Source organism: Cibotium barometz, chromosome 5 (genome assembly GCF_041138505.1).
Source record: "Cibotium barometz isolate CiBa-2024 chromosome 5, ASM4113850v1, whole genome shotgun sequence".
Classification (NCBI taxonomy): Eukaryota; Viridiplantae; Streptophyta; class Polypodiopsida; order Cyatheales; family Cibotiaceae; genus Cibotium; species Cibotium barometz.
In genome coordinates, this window is record NC_141050.1 from 50087502 (window position 1) to 50105624 (window position 18123).

The 18123-nt window shown below is 40.4% G+C and overlaps 1 protein-coding gene across 1 annotated transcript in view; it reads right to left on the bottom strand.

Annotated features, from left to right (window-relative positions):
• Positions 1–15845: 15845 nt before the first annotated feature.
• ATMIN7 (HOPM interactor 7) overlaps positions 15846–18123 on the bottom strand; it is a 70697-nt gene continuing 68419 nt past the window's right edge. The window contains exon 33 of the mRNA XM_086798520.1: positions 15846–16221. Coding sequence (XP_086654646.1) covers positions 16159–16221 — 63 coding nt within the window. The 3' untranslated portion in view covers positions 15846–16158. The remainder of the gene's footprint in view (positions 16222–18123) is intronic.

Sequence of the window (18123 nt, forward strand, 5' to 3'; positions counted from 1 at the left end):
CACTCTCCATGGCAACCATTTCTTTACTTCAATAAAACGTAAACAATCATTAATACATAACTTCAAAATAAATTTCATGTATGTATCATCATAAAAACACCGTGTAACACTATAAAAACCATTAAAGTATCTCCTTCACTCTACAGTCATGATTCTAAGACCATGAAGGTATGCACTACTAAGCACAAACGCTCTTGGACCATTATGTTGTGACCAAAGGAGCCCAACAAGTCTCACATCCAGCTTTAACACTCGTGAAAAACATCCAAAAGGAGCTACTTCTCTGATAGCCTTGCCACTTCCAGAAGCATGAACACTCACTCTAGGCATTGATGTTAGGAGCCACATATGATTAACATCATGTACATCCAAGCACCAGACCTCCCTTGGCCGATGCCTATGGAGTTGCTTCCTTTCCTGAACAATAAGTCAGGAGTGCACCCACATATGATTGAGATGGGTCAAGGTCTCAAGCTTCCACATTATCCTTCGTCTAAGGTATATACACATATATCTTATCACTTCATTCCACAATTTCTGTGGTACAAAGATTCACGTAAATTTCTAAGCTCGTCATTTTATCCTAAGTTCTAGGATAGAGTTGCATGTCCTAAAATCTACAATGGAGATATGCATAATCTTCATTTAGAAAGAGAACTTCTCACCTTTCTCTCTATGAAACTATACTCCTAAATTCATTGAATTATTGGTTTCAAGATTCTCTAAACTTGTTTCAGAGATATAACACTACTTTTCAATTTGATACTCTAAATCTCTTGATTTAGAGCTTAACCAAAACTTTCTCTTTCTAAAAATTATGCCTCCTTCGTGGACATGAATATCTTAATCTAACCATAATTGAATCAATCTTGATTTTTTTAAATTAAATTTAGGGATTTAGTCTATCCTTGATCTTACTTGTTTAGAAGGTCAATTCTCTTTCTCTCACTATAATTTCTTCTCTCTGTGGAATTCTCCTTAAAGAAATTTTCTGTCTAGAATTCTCCTTATGGAGCCTTTCTCTTTGTATAATTCTTTAGAGTAAGTTCTTCTAAACATCCATCTAATCATTCTATATGACGTAGAACGATTTCCTACACTATACAAACTATTTTCTCTCTCTATAACTCTAATTTCTCTTTCTCTCTCTCTCTCTCTCTCTCTCTCTCTCTCTCTCTCTCTCTCTCTCTCTCTCTCTCTCTCTCTCTCTCTCTCTCTCTCTCTCTCTCTCTCTCTAGGTCTAGGGATATCCCTAAATTCACAATTATTTTCTAAACCTTCTAATTTCTTCTGCGAGTGTGCCTGGCCAACACACGCAGGTAGCTGCAAGAATCACGGACGGGGGTATATAACAGAGGTAGATGCGGGTTTACGCTGATGAATCACTGCTGTCAAGAATTGTAAGGTCAAGGGAAAAGCACGCATGAAGATTGATTTTTGATAACCTAGCTTGAGTCTAATAGCCACTAGCTATTTAAATTCAAAAAAAGTATTCAAGAATATTACTCAAGCTCACATGAACACTTGAGTACCCTTTGATTGTCAAGACATGGCAATTATCAAGCTTCACCTAAGACCAAGAACTTGGGGTTTTCCACAATTTCTAGTTGTGTGGACTAATGGAGATTATATCCATTTAAGACCAAGTTGATCAAGTCCATGCTATCTATCATTGAGGACAATGATTCCTTTGAAGGGGTGGAGAAAGAGTATTAAACAAGCTACCCACTAGACTCAAAGACTAACTAATATTCCAAGATATCACATGATAGTTAAACATCTTCATAGACGAAGAAGTATAGGGTCGATGATGGAATTGATGGTTAGAGTTTTTTGTCGAGATGGGGGGTTACGGTCGATTGTTATTGCAAGGGCAATATAGAGTCCAAGTTGGAACAAGGCATTGAATTGAAGAAAAATGGTCAAGAGACGATAACTTTCAATTAGTGTGTATGCAGTCTTATGCCTAGTTTTGGCATAATGAGTTAATTAAAGTATAAGAGAAATTTTGTTTTGTGAGGATGGCTTGTTTAGGGTGTTTACAAACTACAGGCCTGCCCACGAAAAAGGTTGAGAGCTATGGGCGGGCGACAATACCCTTTATAGACCGCGGGCACGCCCATGAAAAGGGCATCCTGCAAAACGGAGAGCTGTAGGCAGGCTATTCCGCCCGAAACTGGAATGGTGGTTATTGGGCTCCAGTCTCAGCAAACACATTAGCGCGCTGAAGGTGCATGGGCGTGATCAGAGTTTGTAGAGAAATGTTGAACGAGCGGGTGATTGTGGTGATGTGATTGGTTGGGCAAAACCTTTTCGCGGGCTTCCACCAGAGTGTGTAAAAACCCTTAGGCGTAGGTGATCATGGAGGATGATGATCTTAGTTAGAATGTTATAGGCATGGTAAATAAAAGGGCGGGGGCAGAATGGCAAGTCAAGACAAACTTTGTATTATGCAAGTGGGTGGCGTATCCAACCAAGGGCAGGATCCGACAGGTCATGCACATGAGGCGGACCGAGTGTGAGGGCAGGTCACGGACCTAGTGTGCCTGCTGGCCAGCACGCGAGGTTCTGGGGACGCACGCCAAGGATTCGACCTGTGTTGCATGGTGGGCCAAAAAAAAAAAATTTTAGTCTAAGGGGGTAAATCTAGGCTAGGCTTTATACATCGCACCAATCCATCACCCTTGGTTTCCTCTCCTTAGAAATAAAGTTAGCCTAAGTCTTCTCTCATACTTTGATAAATTAGTATTTTATCCTTAGGTTGGTATTCGAGTATCCACCTCTAGTCCTTCTAAGGGTATTTGAGTATCCACCTCTAGTCCTTCTCAGATTGTTCAAGACAAATAAACAACAAAAAGGTTTTTCTAAGGTCTGTGCGAAAAATTAATGCAAAAAATGAATCAAAGCTATACCTTATTAGCCTTTCGCCTAGGAATTTGCGTAGAAATTATTAAAAGTCCATCCCTTTTTTAAATTTCATGAAAATCATAGCTTTCAATTCTTGTGCATGCACTTTATCTTTTCTGAACTAAAATGGAGAGCATAACTCCTATTTTTCATGAGCCATAAACCATATATCACCAAATAGAGAGCATGACTCCCAAATAGAGAGCACGACTTCTATTTTTTATGAGCCATAAACCATATAACATAAATAGAGAGCACGATTTCTATTTTTTTACAAGCCATAAACCATATAACATAAATTAAATACCATGGGTAGTTTGAAATACCATACCAACCAAAACCCCTTGTTTTTATTAAACCATGGATTTTAAAACTTAGGGATTCTAACTCTTAGCCTAAATATTTTAAATTTAATGTGCACACACACACACACACATTAAGCTTATTTAATTTATTTATTTTATATGGGAAACTAAGCAATTTTAGGCTGGTTGCCCCATGTATACAAGCCTATATAGATACATGGCTAGTCCCTTCTTTACACAGTTCATCAGTCTCATTAGTGAGTTTACTCCCTAGCTTCTACGAGCATATAGCCTTTGTCTTAAAAGTTCTAAATCACATAGTTCATTAGTCATCATAGTGAGTTTACTCCCTAGCTTCTACTAGCATATAGCCTTTATCTTAAAAGTTCCAGATCGGCCATCGAAGCTCCCTTCATAAGAGCACATAGGTGTAGGGATTTGGCATCTATTATATTACTTCAATAATACAATATTCTTCTCTATCTATCTTATTGTGCAGTTTGAGTTTTAAAGTTTTATATTGTGAAAGATCCTACTTGTTGGGAGTGTTCTCTTGTATACACCACACGTTGTATCCGTCTACATGGCATTAGAGCTTCGGCTTGGTACAAAATTTATTTCCTAATTGTTATCTAGAAATCCCTTAGAGAAATGGCATCTTTTGTAAGATCTCGCCCACCACTAGTCGGTGATGATGGAAAGATTAATAGCATCAATTACCCTCTATGGAAGTTTAAGCTTAATGCTATTCTTTTCCTCCTATGAGCTTTGGAACACCATTATTGGTGTTAATGTGTATCCACCACCAACAAGTGATGTAGACGGCAATTGTGTTGTCGACCCTTTCCAAGCTTGGAAACGAAGGGATTCAGTCTTGCCCATGTCTAAGGAGCATGGAGGATAGTGTGTTGACCATTCTGGCCATGGTTCAACATATCTCCATAGCTCCATAATAAGCATTACAGAGCTAGTACTACGAGACCCCTACAAGGATTTAGAATCTCAAAAATCAACTTCAATAAGAAAAGCTAAATGAAGTTGAAACAGTGGAGGTGTTTCTCACCAAAATCAAAGGTCTCTAGATGGCTACAATCGGCATGAATGTGCTCTCTCCGGATCTCACTCATCACTATTTAAGGTTATTGTCTAAGTATGATAGTTTTGTTACATCTTTGAACGTTGGTGTTAGACCTAGTCCTCTCACATTTAAGGATTTCAGCTCATTACTTTGGGATGAAGAGATGTGGATGCAAAGTCGCAATGGTGGCAAAACAAGCTTTCTCTTACTCTTTAAATAAGAAGAAAAAGATTAAATTCTTTGACACATAGCCAAAGAATGCAGGAAAAAGCAAGGAGATGCCAAGAATGGCACTCTAAAGGCCAAGGAAGAATCTATGCATGATGTAGAAATAAAGCTACTTATTGCCATTGTGCAGCAGTGAGATAGCTAATATTGTAGCACATGATGATTCTTGCATCATCGATAGTGGGGCTTCTAGGCACATGACCAATTGGTGCACATGTGCCTAGAAGCCCCACTATTGATAGTGGGGCTTCTAGGCATCATCGATAGTGGGGCTTCTAGGCACATGATGACATCGATAGTGGGGCTTCTAGGCATCATCGATATTGGGGCTTCTAGGCATCATCGTCGATAGTGAGGCTTCTAAGCACATGATGACATCAATAGTGGGGCTTCTAGGCATCATCGATAGTGGGGCTTCTAGGCACATGATGACATCGATAGTGGGGCTTCTAAGCATCATAGTGGGGCTTCTAGTATTCCTCCCTAAAGCCTATGGGAGATGACATCATGGTGGTAGTGGGGGCAATGATACAAAGTGTCCTATAAAAGGTCCAAGTACTATTTCACTTGTCTAAAGAAGGAAAAAAAGGCTTACAAATGTTCTTTGGGTTCCAAATATGAAGAGGAACCTCCTTTCTATCTCGGATATCATGGACCATGACCTACAGTTTCACTTCAACAAGAAGAATGGTGCAATAATTCTTGATGAGGATGATAAGGTCATTGCAAAGGGAATTCAGAGGAACAACTTATATGAGCTCGATGTTTGTAGTTTGCAGAGTCCAAACCAACTTAGGTACAAGCAAACTTTGGCAAAGGGCATCTGAAAGGAAAAACTTGTATGAGCTTGACATTTGTAGTCCATACCAACTTGGGTACAAGTAAACTTTGGCATGAGAGATATGGGCATCTTAGTATGTAGCTCTTTCAGAGATGATATAGAAAGGTAAGCTAGTCGAGCAATTGCCAACAATTCCTGACAGTCTGGATGTATGTGAAGCTTGCATGATGGGTAAGCAGTACCGAAAAACCTTTCCATAAAAGGCCAAATTTAGGGCCAAGGCTCCTCTTCAGCTCATACATAATGATCTCTACGAAAAGATGAGTACAATTACACTTGGAGGTTCTTCCTATTTTTCAAATTAATAAATTGTTACAATAGGAATATTTGACTGTATTTTCTTAAGGAAAAGTTTTAGGCTTTTGGAAACTTTAAGGAATGGAATGCATTGGTTGAATATGAGATAGGAACAAAACTGAAGCAGTTTAGTACAAACTGAGGAGGAGGTCATGTCTGATGAATTCTTAGGTTTTTGCAAGGAAAGAAGCATAAAGCAGCAGCTCACTACCACTCACAATCCTCCATAACAAAATGGTTTACAGAGTACAAGAGTCACGCTATTATTAACATGGTAAAGAGTATGCTTAATATCAGGAATCTACCTAAATCCTTTTTGGGTTGAGGTAATTTAACACGGTTGTGTACATTATTAACATAAGTACAACAAAGGTTGTCAAAGGGATGACTCTATTATAGGTCTACTTGGGTAAGAAACCTTCAACTATGCACTTGAAAGTTTTTGGGTGTGAATGTTATGTACATGTTTCAGATACTCAGAGGACCAAACTAGATGTTAAAAGCTAAAATAGCATCTTCTTGGGTTGTTACAGCATGGAGTCATTCTATGACCCTCATGCAAAGAAGATCATAGTGAGCCACAATGTGGAATTCCAAGATAACCATGTCTAATGGAGCAGAAGCTTATGGAAAGGGTTGCTGATGTTGCATGCTTACCCATCATGCAAGCTTCACATACGTCTAGAGTGTCAAAAATTAGTCGCAACAAATGCTTAACTACCTTACCTTTTTGTATCCCTGGTAAAGTAGTTTGCATAGTGAGATGCCCATGGCTCTTATATCAAAGTGCTCTATGTATGTCTATGCACATGGGTTATTCAATAGTGAACACCAAGCTTGGTAATAATTTGCTACAATTAGATGCACCATTTGAACGTATATGTCTGATGGTTGCTCAAGGTAGATATTGATGGTTGCTCAAGGTAGATATCTCAAGGGTAAATAAACATGAGTGATATTGCCAGATGAAGGTAACGGGCCAGGCTATGGTGCTGCAGCACCAAGGTAGGTAAGTTGCCAGATGAAGGTAACGGGCCAAGCTATGGTGCTGCAGCACCAAGATAAGCTACTCCTTACTTTACATCGGCCCCTATTGTCTCTGTAGAGTCTGCGTTAGATGGCTCTCGAGATCTCTTTTTCTCTAACTCTTGCTATTTTGCAGCTCTTTGATTATGGCATCCTTCCTTCTAAGCTCTCCTACATGATGCAAGGCATTGGTTTCTCTGCTCACGACGACCACAAGCCAATCAACTTCTCTTTGTTGCTCACCAAAGAAGGGTGAATCCCTTTTTTTCTTAATGTGCCCATGGCCTTGTCCTTTTTGTTAGGAGGAGGAAGGAGCTAGGAAGAGAGTCTATTGAGCCCGGCCATATGCTACAAGCTCACTTCTGACTGGGCCCTTTCCATGTCCCAGATTGTTGCAATCAATGCACCCCTTGAGCCCATAAGCTCAAATTTTTGAGCCTCTAGCTAAATGATTTGTTCTTGTAGAATTGGTGTTTTCCAGGCATTCTTTGCAGCTATTTGAGCTTGTATTACATGCATTTGTGAGAGTTATGTAGCATAATATTGGAAATCAAGCCAGTGCTTGATTTCCCAAGGATAACCCTACATGGATGTATGGTTATCCTTGGGAAATCAAGCATTGGCTCTCAAGAGAAGTCTTTTTGGCACACACATCCCTAGCCATCCATTTGGTTGTTTGCTTAGTATTAGGGGACAATGGTCCCACCAAATGAGTAATTAGAGGCAATGGCATTGTTCTCCCTTGGAATTTTGATCTCTTTAGCACTAGCCTCTTTCTCGCGTTGAACGTCAATTGAAGTTCAGATCATTTGATGAAATGAACCTCACAATCTACTTCTTGTGTTTTATAAAAATCTTAATTGGACAAGCGGGTCAGATTAGTGATCCCAACTGCACAATCCGAAAGTTGATGACGTGAACTTTTAATTTTGGGATCGGAAATCCGATCTGCGAGACGATCTGATAATGAGATCATCGATCCAAAAGTGTTACCACTTTGATAATTTTGGGGTCAGAAATCTAAAAATGAGATCCAAAATCTAAAAGTGTTAGTGATTTGGGGGGGATCGACAATCTGAACACTGGCAATCTAAAATCAAGATCAGCCATATCCAGAGAGGTTATCGATCTGAGACTTGGGATCAACGACCCAAAATATTCATGGGTGGGGCACGTCTCCTTCACTCCTTCGACTCAGACATGGACTTAACTCTTATGTCGCATCCCGCATAGGCAACTTAACTTGATAATTATGATTACATTTCCAGCACAAGTGCCTTGACTTGAAGATATTGTCAAAGCCACAATGTTATGTGCTTAAGATTTATATTTGGGCTCTTTTTATGCCGCATCATGCATAGGCGACTTAACTTGATAATTATGATTGTATTTCCAGCACAACCGATTTGACTTGTGAAATCTATAATATTATGTGCTTAGGATTTATACTTGAGCTCTTTTTGACCTTTTGCAACCCGACTCTAGATTCTTATGCTCTCTTCGCACGTTTTGGCCTCTCTATGATGACTTGACATTGTGGTGGGTTACACACATGTCTTTCCTTTTTGTTTCATGTTTCTATTGGGTAAACAATGCCTTTTTTCTAGGTTTCCTTTTTGCTTCGTGTTACTATTGGGTAAGCAATGACTTCTTCTATCCCTTGATTCGATGTTGACAATAACTTTTTTACCAGTTGATTCAACGAGTAGTTGACGTCAACCTTTTTTACCAGTTAATTCAACAAGTAGTTGACCAAAAACCTTTTTTACCAATAAATCTTATGCCCATGTAAGAATTAAGGACTTGAGGCTTTTGGGGCTTCGAAACGGTTTGCAATACTGACTTTGTGTGCTCAAGGACTTGGTTCCTAATGAGATTGAATTCTCATAGAACTTTAAGTTATGGCAACCATAACAAAAAAACTACCTTCCGCGGGATAAGAGTTTATGTGGAAATCAAGCTTTATAAATCCTTCACATTCATTGTATAACGTTTTGTACTAGTGCCTTTAAAGGCTCAAGGATTAGGTTCCTAATAAGATTAAAGTCTCATAGGACAATACGTTTCTACCTGCTCATATGTATAACATAGCAAGTGTGGATGTACTCTTTTCATTTGTTTTATCTAAGAAAAGCCTTCCACACTTCACTTGTATAACATAGCAAGTATAAATGTACTCTTTTCATTTTGTTTTGTTTTATCTAAGAAAGCCTTCCACACTTCTTTTTCTCCAACATCATTTTCTACTTGTGTCAAGGTATAGCTAGGCTCTCGAAGCCATCATTGAAGCCTCTCAGTGGGATGATTGGAAGACATATCTTCTTCCTTTACATCTGTTTTTAGGTGATGCAACCCCTTTGGGTTCTGAGACTATTAAAGATATGGTTCGGATTGGAATGATGTCATTTCCATTTCATCACAAAACTAGTTTCCTATGGTTCTTAGACATGTGTCCATTGTAGCCAGATGTATTTAGTTTTCCTCCTTACCAGGGTTGGGTAGTGAAGCAATGGAAGTTTCCTCCTCGTTTTCACACCTTTTAAAGCTATTTCCATTCACACGATACATGTTTATGATTTTTGAACATGCTACTGTGTCAGACCCTAATTCATCAATTAGGTGTCCTAGTCACATCTCTATATGAATGGTTCTTAATGTTCACCTTTATGGACGATTGTGTCACACCCTAATTCATCAATAGGTGTCCTAGTCACATCTCTATATGAATGGTTATTAATGTTCACCTTTATGGAATATTGTCTTGTCGAAGGTAAATGTCATCTCTTTACCAATCATGGATTAACATCATGCATGAATGAGTGTCCAAGAATCACATTGTAATTAATGGGCCTTCCAAAGTCGACAACAGAAAATGTATGCTCATAGGCTAGGCCACTTGACATTATCTCTTTCAAAATTCATCAAGGGACCTTCCCTTTTATTTCTTCTACCCCCTCAAGACTCTAGAAAGTCCTTGGTTCAATTGGTTTGGTTTCAAGCTCACTTGGTAATACTATTGCATTTCCTTTGTTATGGTACACGCTTCTTCTTTTTCATTTTTTTTCTCTTAGGAGATTGTGATGCAGAAGATGGACTGGGCTGCCTGATCTTGCAATTGCTTGGCGTAAGCCCTTGTCACACAAAACTTCCTTTTCTTCATCTCAAGAAGATGACGAACATGACCTCTAGCAATACCCAGCCCAGTGGTGGGGATGATGTCTTCATTGGAGGATTTGAATTTGTTTGCTTTTTAAAGAGGGTAGTCTCACTAATCAATGCCACACTTCGTATCCATATATCCAATGGAGGTGGGTTAGGTCTTATTGCTTCTATGATGTCTCTCAGAGGGCAGTTGGCAACTTTGTGAGGGCCTTGACATCTGAAGCATGCTCAAGCAGAGCTCACCTTGGCATTTAATATCCCTTGCTCGATAGGCTCCTGATGCTATTTACATTAATGTGGTCAATTGGTGTGTTCTCGCATCAAATGTCCTAGTTAAGCCTTGTGGTGCGCTCACTCCTTAGCAGACTTCCTACCGTTGAATATGGATATTATACATATAAATCTGGTGGGTTAGAAGCTTCATCTATGTCTAGCTCAGTCTTTGCTAGTCTCTTGTAGGAGTTGTTCCTAACGGGGCTAGTTGAAGCGGTAACACCGAAGTGGAATCTACGTGTACCTATAAGGATTCCTAATGATGATGGGGTTCCTATTGGCACAAAGGCAACATCAGTACCATCGGTAATGTTGGCACTGCCGTCATTCTCATCAACCTTTGGGCATGTTAGTTGTTAGATGATTGGTGATTTCCATACCTTCTGCAAATTTCACACCACTTATTTTTACTCTAGCTCTTAGAACTGGAGATTCACTATCCATGTGGTTGCTTCTACAAACATCACACCATGTCATTTCTCGTCTCTACAAGCCAAATGAGGATGGCAAGTCTCCCTTGGAACTCCCTTGAATACTATTTTTGAGTCCTTTGATCACAGCATGTTCTATGTCATGCACTCTTGGGCTCTTCAACCTTCTTTGAAACCTAGCTTTTGATGATGGGCTCAATTTTAGCCAATGGGTCTGACCTTAGATAATATGTAGATGGGATGCTCGTAAAAGACAATGTCAAAGTCTATGGCATCCAAACAACACACCACTAGCATTCGATTCCTCTTGGCATATAACACATCATGTAGTTGCTTACTTCTCAATCCTTCTAAGAACAACGAAATTAACCTAGTCGAGCTTGGTTTTTCCTCAATAGGACACCTACTATTCAAGTTCTTGAGACGATGTAAGTAATCTCACGGTTTTGTTTTCAAGCTACTTGAATTAGTATAATTATGTTAGAAAGCTATGCTTGACACCTATCTTGGAAAACCCTGTTGTAGACACTAGCTCTCCAAGCCTTCCATGGTTTCTCTTTCTGAATCTTTAACATTTGAAACCAAAGCAAAGTGTTTCTTTCTAAGATTAAGCCAAAAGCATCCATCTTCATTCCACGATTGGTCACCCTTTCTGCTATATATAGACTTGCTTCAAAGCTGCCGCGAATGGCTATAGGAATCTCCCATTCCATGGATCTTTGAAATTAGCTTGGCTATGAGAGAGGGTCTTATCATGGGATGGCTATACTCTACTTAATCTCTCATCCCCCTTATGGATCTAACTAATATGTGGAAGGAGTGGCATTTGTAGCTCTTCACATTTCATGGGCTACATCGGTTTTGGCCCCTTTTTCTTTTGGTTTAGCTATCGCGAGCCATTGCAACCATATACATGTGGAAATAGCAAGTGACATTGAGTAAATGTTAGGAGCAAGGCAGAGTTATATGTGACTCAAACATTTATATGAGTTACATAAATCATAGACTATGGTTCAAAGGTTGAAAGGGAGCCAAAACATAGAAGAATATATGGAATGGCCAACCCATGTGAAGGCCAAAAGTAGGCACCCAAAAGAAGTAGGAAAGATGCCAAGTGGGTGCTCACTTCAAGGGAGATGGTGCTCAAATCTAAGAAAAGATTAGGAAGGACTCAATTAAGCTTATGGACATGATTAATAACTAATGGAGTTGTACTCAAGCCCATAAAAATACACTCTATCTAATGGATTAAACACATGAGCTCAAATCTAAGAAAGATTAAGCAAGATTTAATCAAGATTATGAACCATGATAATGGTTAATGGAGATATACTCAGTTATAAAAAGGCACTCTATCTATTGGATTAAACTCATGAGCTTTTATACTAAACCTCTTATCTTGTATTTATGGTTCATTTTTGTCACTAGCATTGTCATTGGTATTGATCTCTAATAGGAAGTGTGAGTACACGACCTGGCAGGAGTTGGTCTTCTCCCTAAGGGGCCAAGATCCATGGCACTTACCAAAGTTTGGTACCACACCGGGAAGCTTTCGCTTCTGCAAATAAAACCAAAGGATGCAGGGACCAAACCTCACACATTGACAGATTTTAAGTGTGTTACGGTTTGTCCGTTCGTCCCTCTATAATTAATTGGAAAATGCCTAATCACCACTATGTTCATAGTATAGCACTTGGGTGATTTTGAATATTCCATATGAAGGACATACGAATTTAGGGATGCCTAAAACTAAGTGTTAGATTTAATACTCTTGTGATATTGTGTAATTTCAGCATGTGTTACTAATGTGTGTAATGTGTTTGAATGGAAAACTTATAAGTTAGTGAGATTGACGAGCTTTGTACTCATAAGCCGGTATGACTAGGACATGATAGCAGTGATATGGCATAAGCAATTACCAGGAAGGTTTTCCTTTTAGTATCTTGAAATTGGCGAGATAGCCAATGATTTTCGTATTTTGGCAGGAGTATTTACTATGAGATATTTTTGTATTTTGTTAGCTCCCCACTTTTGTTATACATGGACATGATAGACTTATTAATTCGGTTGCACGTAAAATACACCTTAGGAGTTTATATGTATTTTTTCTCAATGAATTGAATAAGAATGATTTATTTAAGCTTTTAGTAAAAGCAACTCCTATTTTATGTAAAATCCAAGCCCACACAAGAGCGTGCAACTATTTTTGGCATGTGGACTATTTTTGTTAATAAAGACATAAATACCCAAGAAGTATGAATATGCCAATACTCTTTGAGGGAAGGAAAGATTGCACCCAATAGTGTGTTGATGGTGATGTCAGTATATCTCATGTTTTTATTTTATTTTATGCTCAATCTTGTCAATTTGATTCAATTCTATGATTTAATCCTTGATGTATATGTGAGTTTTGATTAATTCTTCAAGAAGTACAAGAGGTCCTGTGCCAGTGGTAATTCATATGTCCTATACATGGAATATTCAACAATCACCCAAGTGCCATGCGACAACCATAGTGGTAATCAGGCATTCCTAAATTACCCACAAAGGGATGGATGGACAAACTGTAACAAAGTGCATAAGTGGACTTGCATCAGAGGTGGTTTGATTTGTATGCTTGCAAGCACCAAGTTGTTAGATTATTCGCAAGTTGTACTTCTCTTGGAGCACACATGGAGACCAGAGCATCAACACAGTGTCCGAATCCCTGAATGCTTGATCCAAGACCCATAGATTTTGCCAACAAAGTCAAAGGAAATTTGGGAGACCCTCACTTTTAGGCCAAGCCAGGCGGTAGCAACGCTCGGCTCTGGAATGCAAGAGATCAACACCCCTTTATAGAGCACAACTCAGGATAAGACTCAGCAGGTTAAGAGAGCATAGAGGAGTCTCTCGCAAGGGCCTAGCCTCCTTCCAACGCTTGCAAGAGCAAACCCTAGTTCATCCGTGGGGGGAGTCTCAGACAGAGGCAACCTGCACAGAAATCCAATCAATCAACAAGAGGAGGATGGAGTATCCATACCATGCCAAGGCCTCCTTTTGGACACAAGCAAGGGACAAGGTCACCCGTGATTTCTTTGATGTAGCTAGCCCTCACCATCACAAAGATGGGTTTTGGAGGGCAAGCAACCCAGATGGTATGATACACACAGACGCCCTCAAGTTTTGACCATAGGCACACTGGTTTCTTCAATGATCTCCTTTCGATAGATTCCCTCACCCCACAAGTGGAGAGCAAAGAGGGAGAGAGTTTGGTAACATCATGTGCGAGAGGTGGGAACCCCAAGCCTCCATGCCCTCTTCTACTCCCCTTTCTCTCATCAATTTGCTTCAAGCTCCTTCCATGGGGCAAGTGTCCAAGCAAGGATGGCTTTCCGATCGCTCTCTTTCTACGTCATTGTGATCTCATGGAAGGCAGCTCCATGGCTGTGCCTTCAATGAGATCATGGCCTCAAGTTACATGCCAGGAGCGACTCTCTAAGAATGATTCGCTTGATTCCGAAGAAGGGTGGTGAGAATTGGGAATGGCACCCCATCACGCTCCTAAGAAGCGCTTACAAAATCCTTACCAACGCCATTAGCCCTGCAACCTCATCTCCCCATCCCATCTTCACCCAGGATGGAATTATCTTGGATAACATCTTCACCTTTTGGGAGGCGACAACTACAGCCAAGCTTCACAGCAAGGACATTAACGTTTTACTTGTGGATTTTGAGAAGGCCTATGATAGTGTCGATTTGGCTTTTGTAGAGGTGGTTTTTTGGCTGTGGATAAGAGGTGTCTTCGCCTTGTATTCGGCAGCTCACAGTCATGTCTTCATCAAGAAGCGGGGGATGGATGGAAAAGAGGTGTCTTCGCCTTGTATTCGACAACTCACAATCAGATATTCATCATGGGGGCAAGGGGGGCATTCCAATCTCCAAACCAACTAGGGAGGGATGCCCCCTTGCCCCTTTCCTCTTCCTCTTCGTGGTAAAGGCGATGGGCAGCTTTCTCTCTGGGCTGGAGTCATGACTCGTGGATCTCCACCTCCCCATCAAATCCCAGGACGAGCTACTTAACTCAAAGTTTTGCAAACGACACAACCGCCTACCTCACAAGAGAGGTTTCCCTCCTCCGTAACCTTCAAAGATTTGCTCATGCCTGGAGGTATTCCCTCTGATGTGGCATCTTACCTCCCTAAAAGGCCCTGCGGTGTTTTATGCACGATCTTACTAAGACTAGTAGATGCATCGTTCTCGATCAGAGTAGCTAGTTAAAAGAGTGTTGTAGACGAAGGACGGGGAAAAACAAAATTTATATGTTTTTCATCATTGTGGCGACCGAGTGTGGCTGCTGCTCCACGTTCCCCCCTCCCCCCCCCCAAAAAAATGACCCTTCCCACGATTTTGAAGCTGCCCTGAGATTCGTCTGAACTCATCTTTTTCTAGAGGGTATGTCCTCTCCCAGAAGTTATTCCCTAATCATTGTATATTGAAGACCAAATTCAAACAAAAGTTAAACCTACTACACAACTTAATGCATTACACTTAAATGCTTGAGAATTGCCTTAAATCCCCATGAAGCCTCCATCGATATAGAAGTCATAGCTACTTGATTTTATAGTCGGATGTCTTTACGGTAGAAAACATGGAGTTCAAAATTTAAGGCTGTATTTCGTCACATGCCCTATCAAAGCTCATATGCAAAAACTCCAATAATGTGAACATTACAAGGACTATAATAAGAGAACTCTAAACAAACTGATTGGCTTTTAAGGCCTTTCACACGTTCACACAAAATCTCTTACTCTATTTGTGTGAGTAAAATAGCACTTCTTGAGATTCAATTGTTTCTCGACACATGCTGCACTGCATTGCTAACACGAAAGCCATATTCAGCTACGTGTAGGTAATACCAATGAGTACAATACACGAGCCCCAGTTCAACAATACACTGCAAACTTTTGCCTTTACTTTACAGCACTTAAAGAAGTCTTCAGAACTTTCCCTTGCTTTAAAAGTTTTGAACCACCCTTGCAATATAAAATACTAACATGCATCTCTGCACAATTGACTCACAAACTTTTCAGAGGTTTATACATAAAAATGGCAAGAGTCCTAACACAACGAATCCTTAGCAACATGTCACCGATGCTGTCGTGTTAAAGTTGGTTTTCATGATTTGGGACTTCAACTAATTTTAGGGTATCCATCTATGTGTGTTGCACAATCTGAAAGATGTCATGAAAAACATGTACTCTTCAAAAAGAATTAAGTAGAGACTCAGCCTGATTGTGCAAACAGACTAAGCTGCATGAGAAACCAGAGCTTTCGTTACAAGATATGTTGCGTACATGACTTCTCAACAGTCCATTTGTCAAAAGGCAAGGACCATATAAACTCTCCAAGTGCGGTCTCTTGACAATTTCTAAAATTGATCCTATAAAACCTTACAAAGGGCCACTCGACAATTTTTACCTTGGACCCAAAAGAATGAACCTCCAAAACATTAGTATGTAGCACCTTGAAACTCACTACGAACAAGGCTCCCTTGGTGGCACAGAACCTACACTTACACCAGAATATTACAAAACTCAGGCAGCAGTAACCTTGACATTCATTTTAAGACTATGGAAGATTGGAAATAAGTTGTGACTTGAAAAGATCACCGAGCCCTCTGCGGACATCAACCTACAAAGAATAAAAAAGTCAACTCTGATCAATCAGCCTCTCTCTCTCTCTCTCTCATGTGCATTTAAATCATACCACCCTTAATATATCTGGCATTTACTGACACCCATTTTCAGCTTTTACATTTAGCTCTCTGTGAATTCAAGTTGGATAATTCTGTCATCAATTTCGTGATATGTTAGTGCATAAATGGTTAGAAATGGTAAAAATCAAAAAGTTAGTAAAGCAATAGCAGGGGGGGATTCCAAAGGAGCAAGGGTGCAACCATCAAAACATGAGTATGAGCTCTCCGTCTTTTCGTGGTTTCATCGTAGAAAGTTGCCACAAGTCTTCCACTAGGATTGCTGATGTTGTTTCATTGCCAGTGTTGCCTTGGGTTTGCTTGCTTTACGAGTGCTTTAGTGTTCTCTCTTTTTTTTTTAAATTAAGTGCTTTGCCTTCTTACAAATTGGAGGTCTTACAACTCCGTCGTTGGATGGTCAATGTGGGATAGCAAGACTCTGAAAATGCACAGTTGCACACAGGAAGACAGCAGCCACCAAACACTCCTTAATTTCTTTTTTCCACAGCCTACACAAAGATCCACTTTCACCATGACCTAGATAATGTTTATCAAGGTCATCTCAAGCCCCAACTCTCCACTCTTGATCTTTCTGCTCCACTATCCACCATCAAGGCCTAGCTCACCACATTTTTGCATGATACAGCCTGCATCACTTTCCCCTCCACACACCACTCTACCACCAAGCCTCCCTGTGGATGAGATCTCTTACTTCATTGATAGACTTTGTGAGCCGGGCTCCACACTGTGATACATTGGTACTCATTTGGCTTTATGCAGATGACATAGTACTGATCTCAGATTCAGCAGAGAAGCCTAGCACTAAGGGGTGGGTACTTGTATTCTCAGAGAGTGCTTTTTGACACACTTGTGACACCTGTTGTGATGTATGGGACCTCCTTTTGGGGACAGACCTCAGGGAGGATGACTGGAGGAGGATAGAGAGATTACAGGTCATGATGTTCTTGCGGATAATTCAGAATAAGCTTTCAATGCCTCACTCCATTATTCTTGCAGAATTTGGAGAAGCCCCCTTGGTACTTGATGCCCGCTTGCCATATACCGCATCTATACCTTGGACAGAGGCAGGCTCCCTTGGCTGCTGGCACTAGAGTCATCTAAGCCACTAGCCGAGATGAGACATGTTAGGGTTTGTTATGCTAGGGTCACTAAGTGGTTCCTCTCACATGAGCTTCATATGGATCGCCTGCCCCCCATCCACTACAGTGGGGATGCACCGCTATTACCTCAAACCCGTGGCATCACTAGTGAGAGAGCATGATCCCTCCTAAGAGGGACCACTATTATCTCACACCCGTGGCATCACTAGTGAGACAGCGCGATCCCTCCTAAAAGCCCCTGCATCTGGGGATCCAAGCCTTCCACCTATCAACTGGATGCCATTGCAGCTCTACACTTGATTCTGAAGGATGGTGGTACTCTCGTTGGATGAGGAGGTATGGGACACATTCCCCAAGTATCTCTGGCCATCTTGCTACGGGATTTTCAGTACCACGTGCATGGGAGGCCCGCGTAGTACGTGGGTCTTCTTTTCATTTCATTTTCAGTACTTTTTATTTCCATGTTCACAGTTTACACATGGAACTTTTGTAACACATATTGGTCTCATACACCCATTGGGTCTTTTGTAGACATTAATGAAATCTTTCTTTCTTTCTTTCTTTCTCTTGGAGAACTAGACGGAGGAGCACTAGATCCGCAACTGCGCATCGTACTATGAGATCCAGGGGAGATTCCACTGCCTCTCTCAAGAGGGATTTGGTCCATTGTCTAGGATCATTGATCTCCTCTAGTACTGCCACGAAATGGAGGTGTTCAAT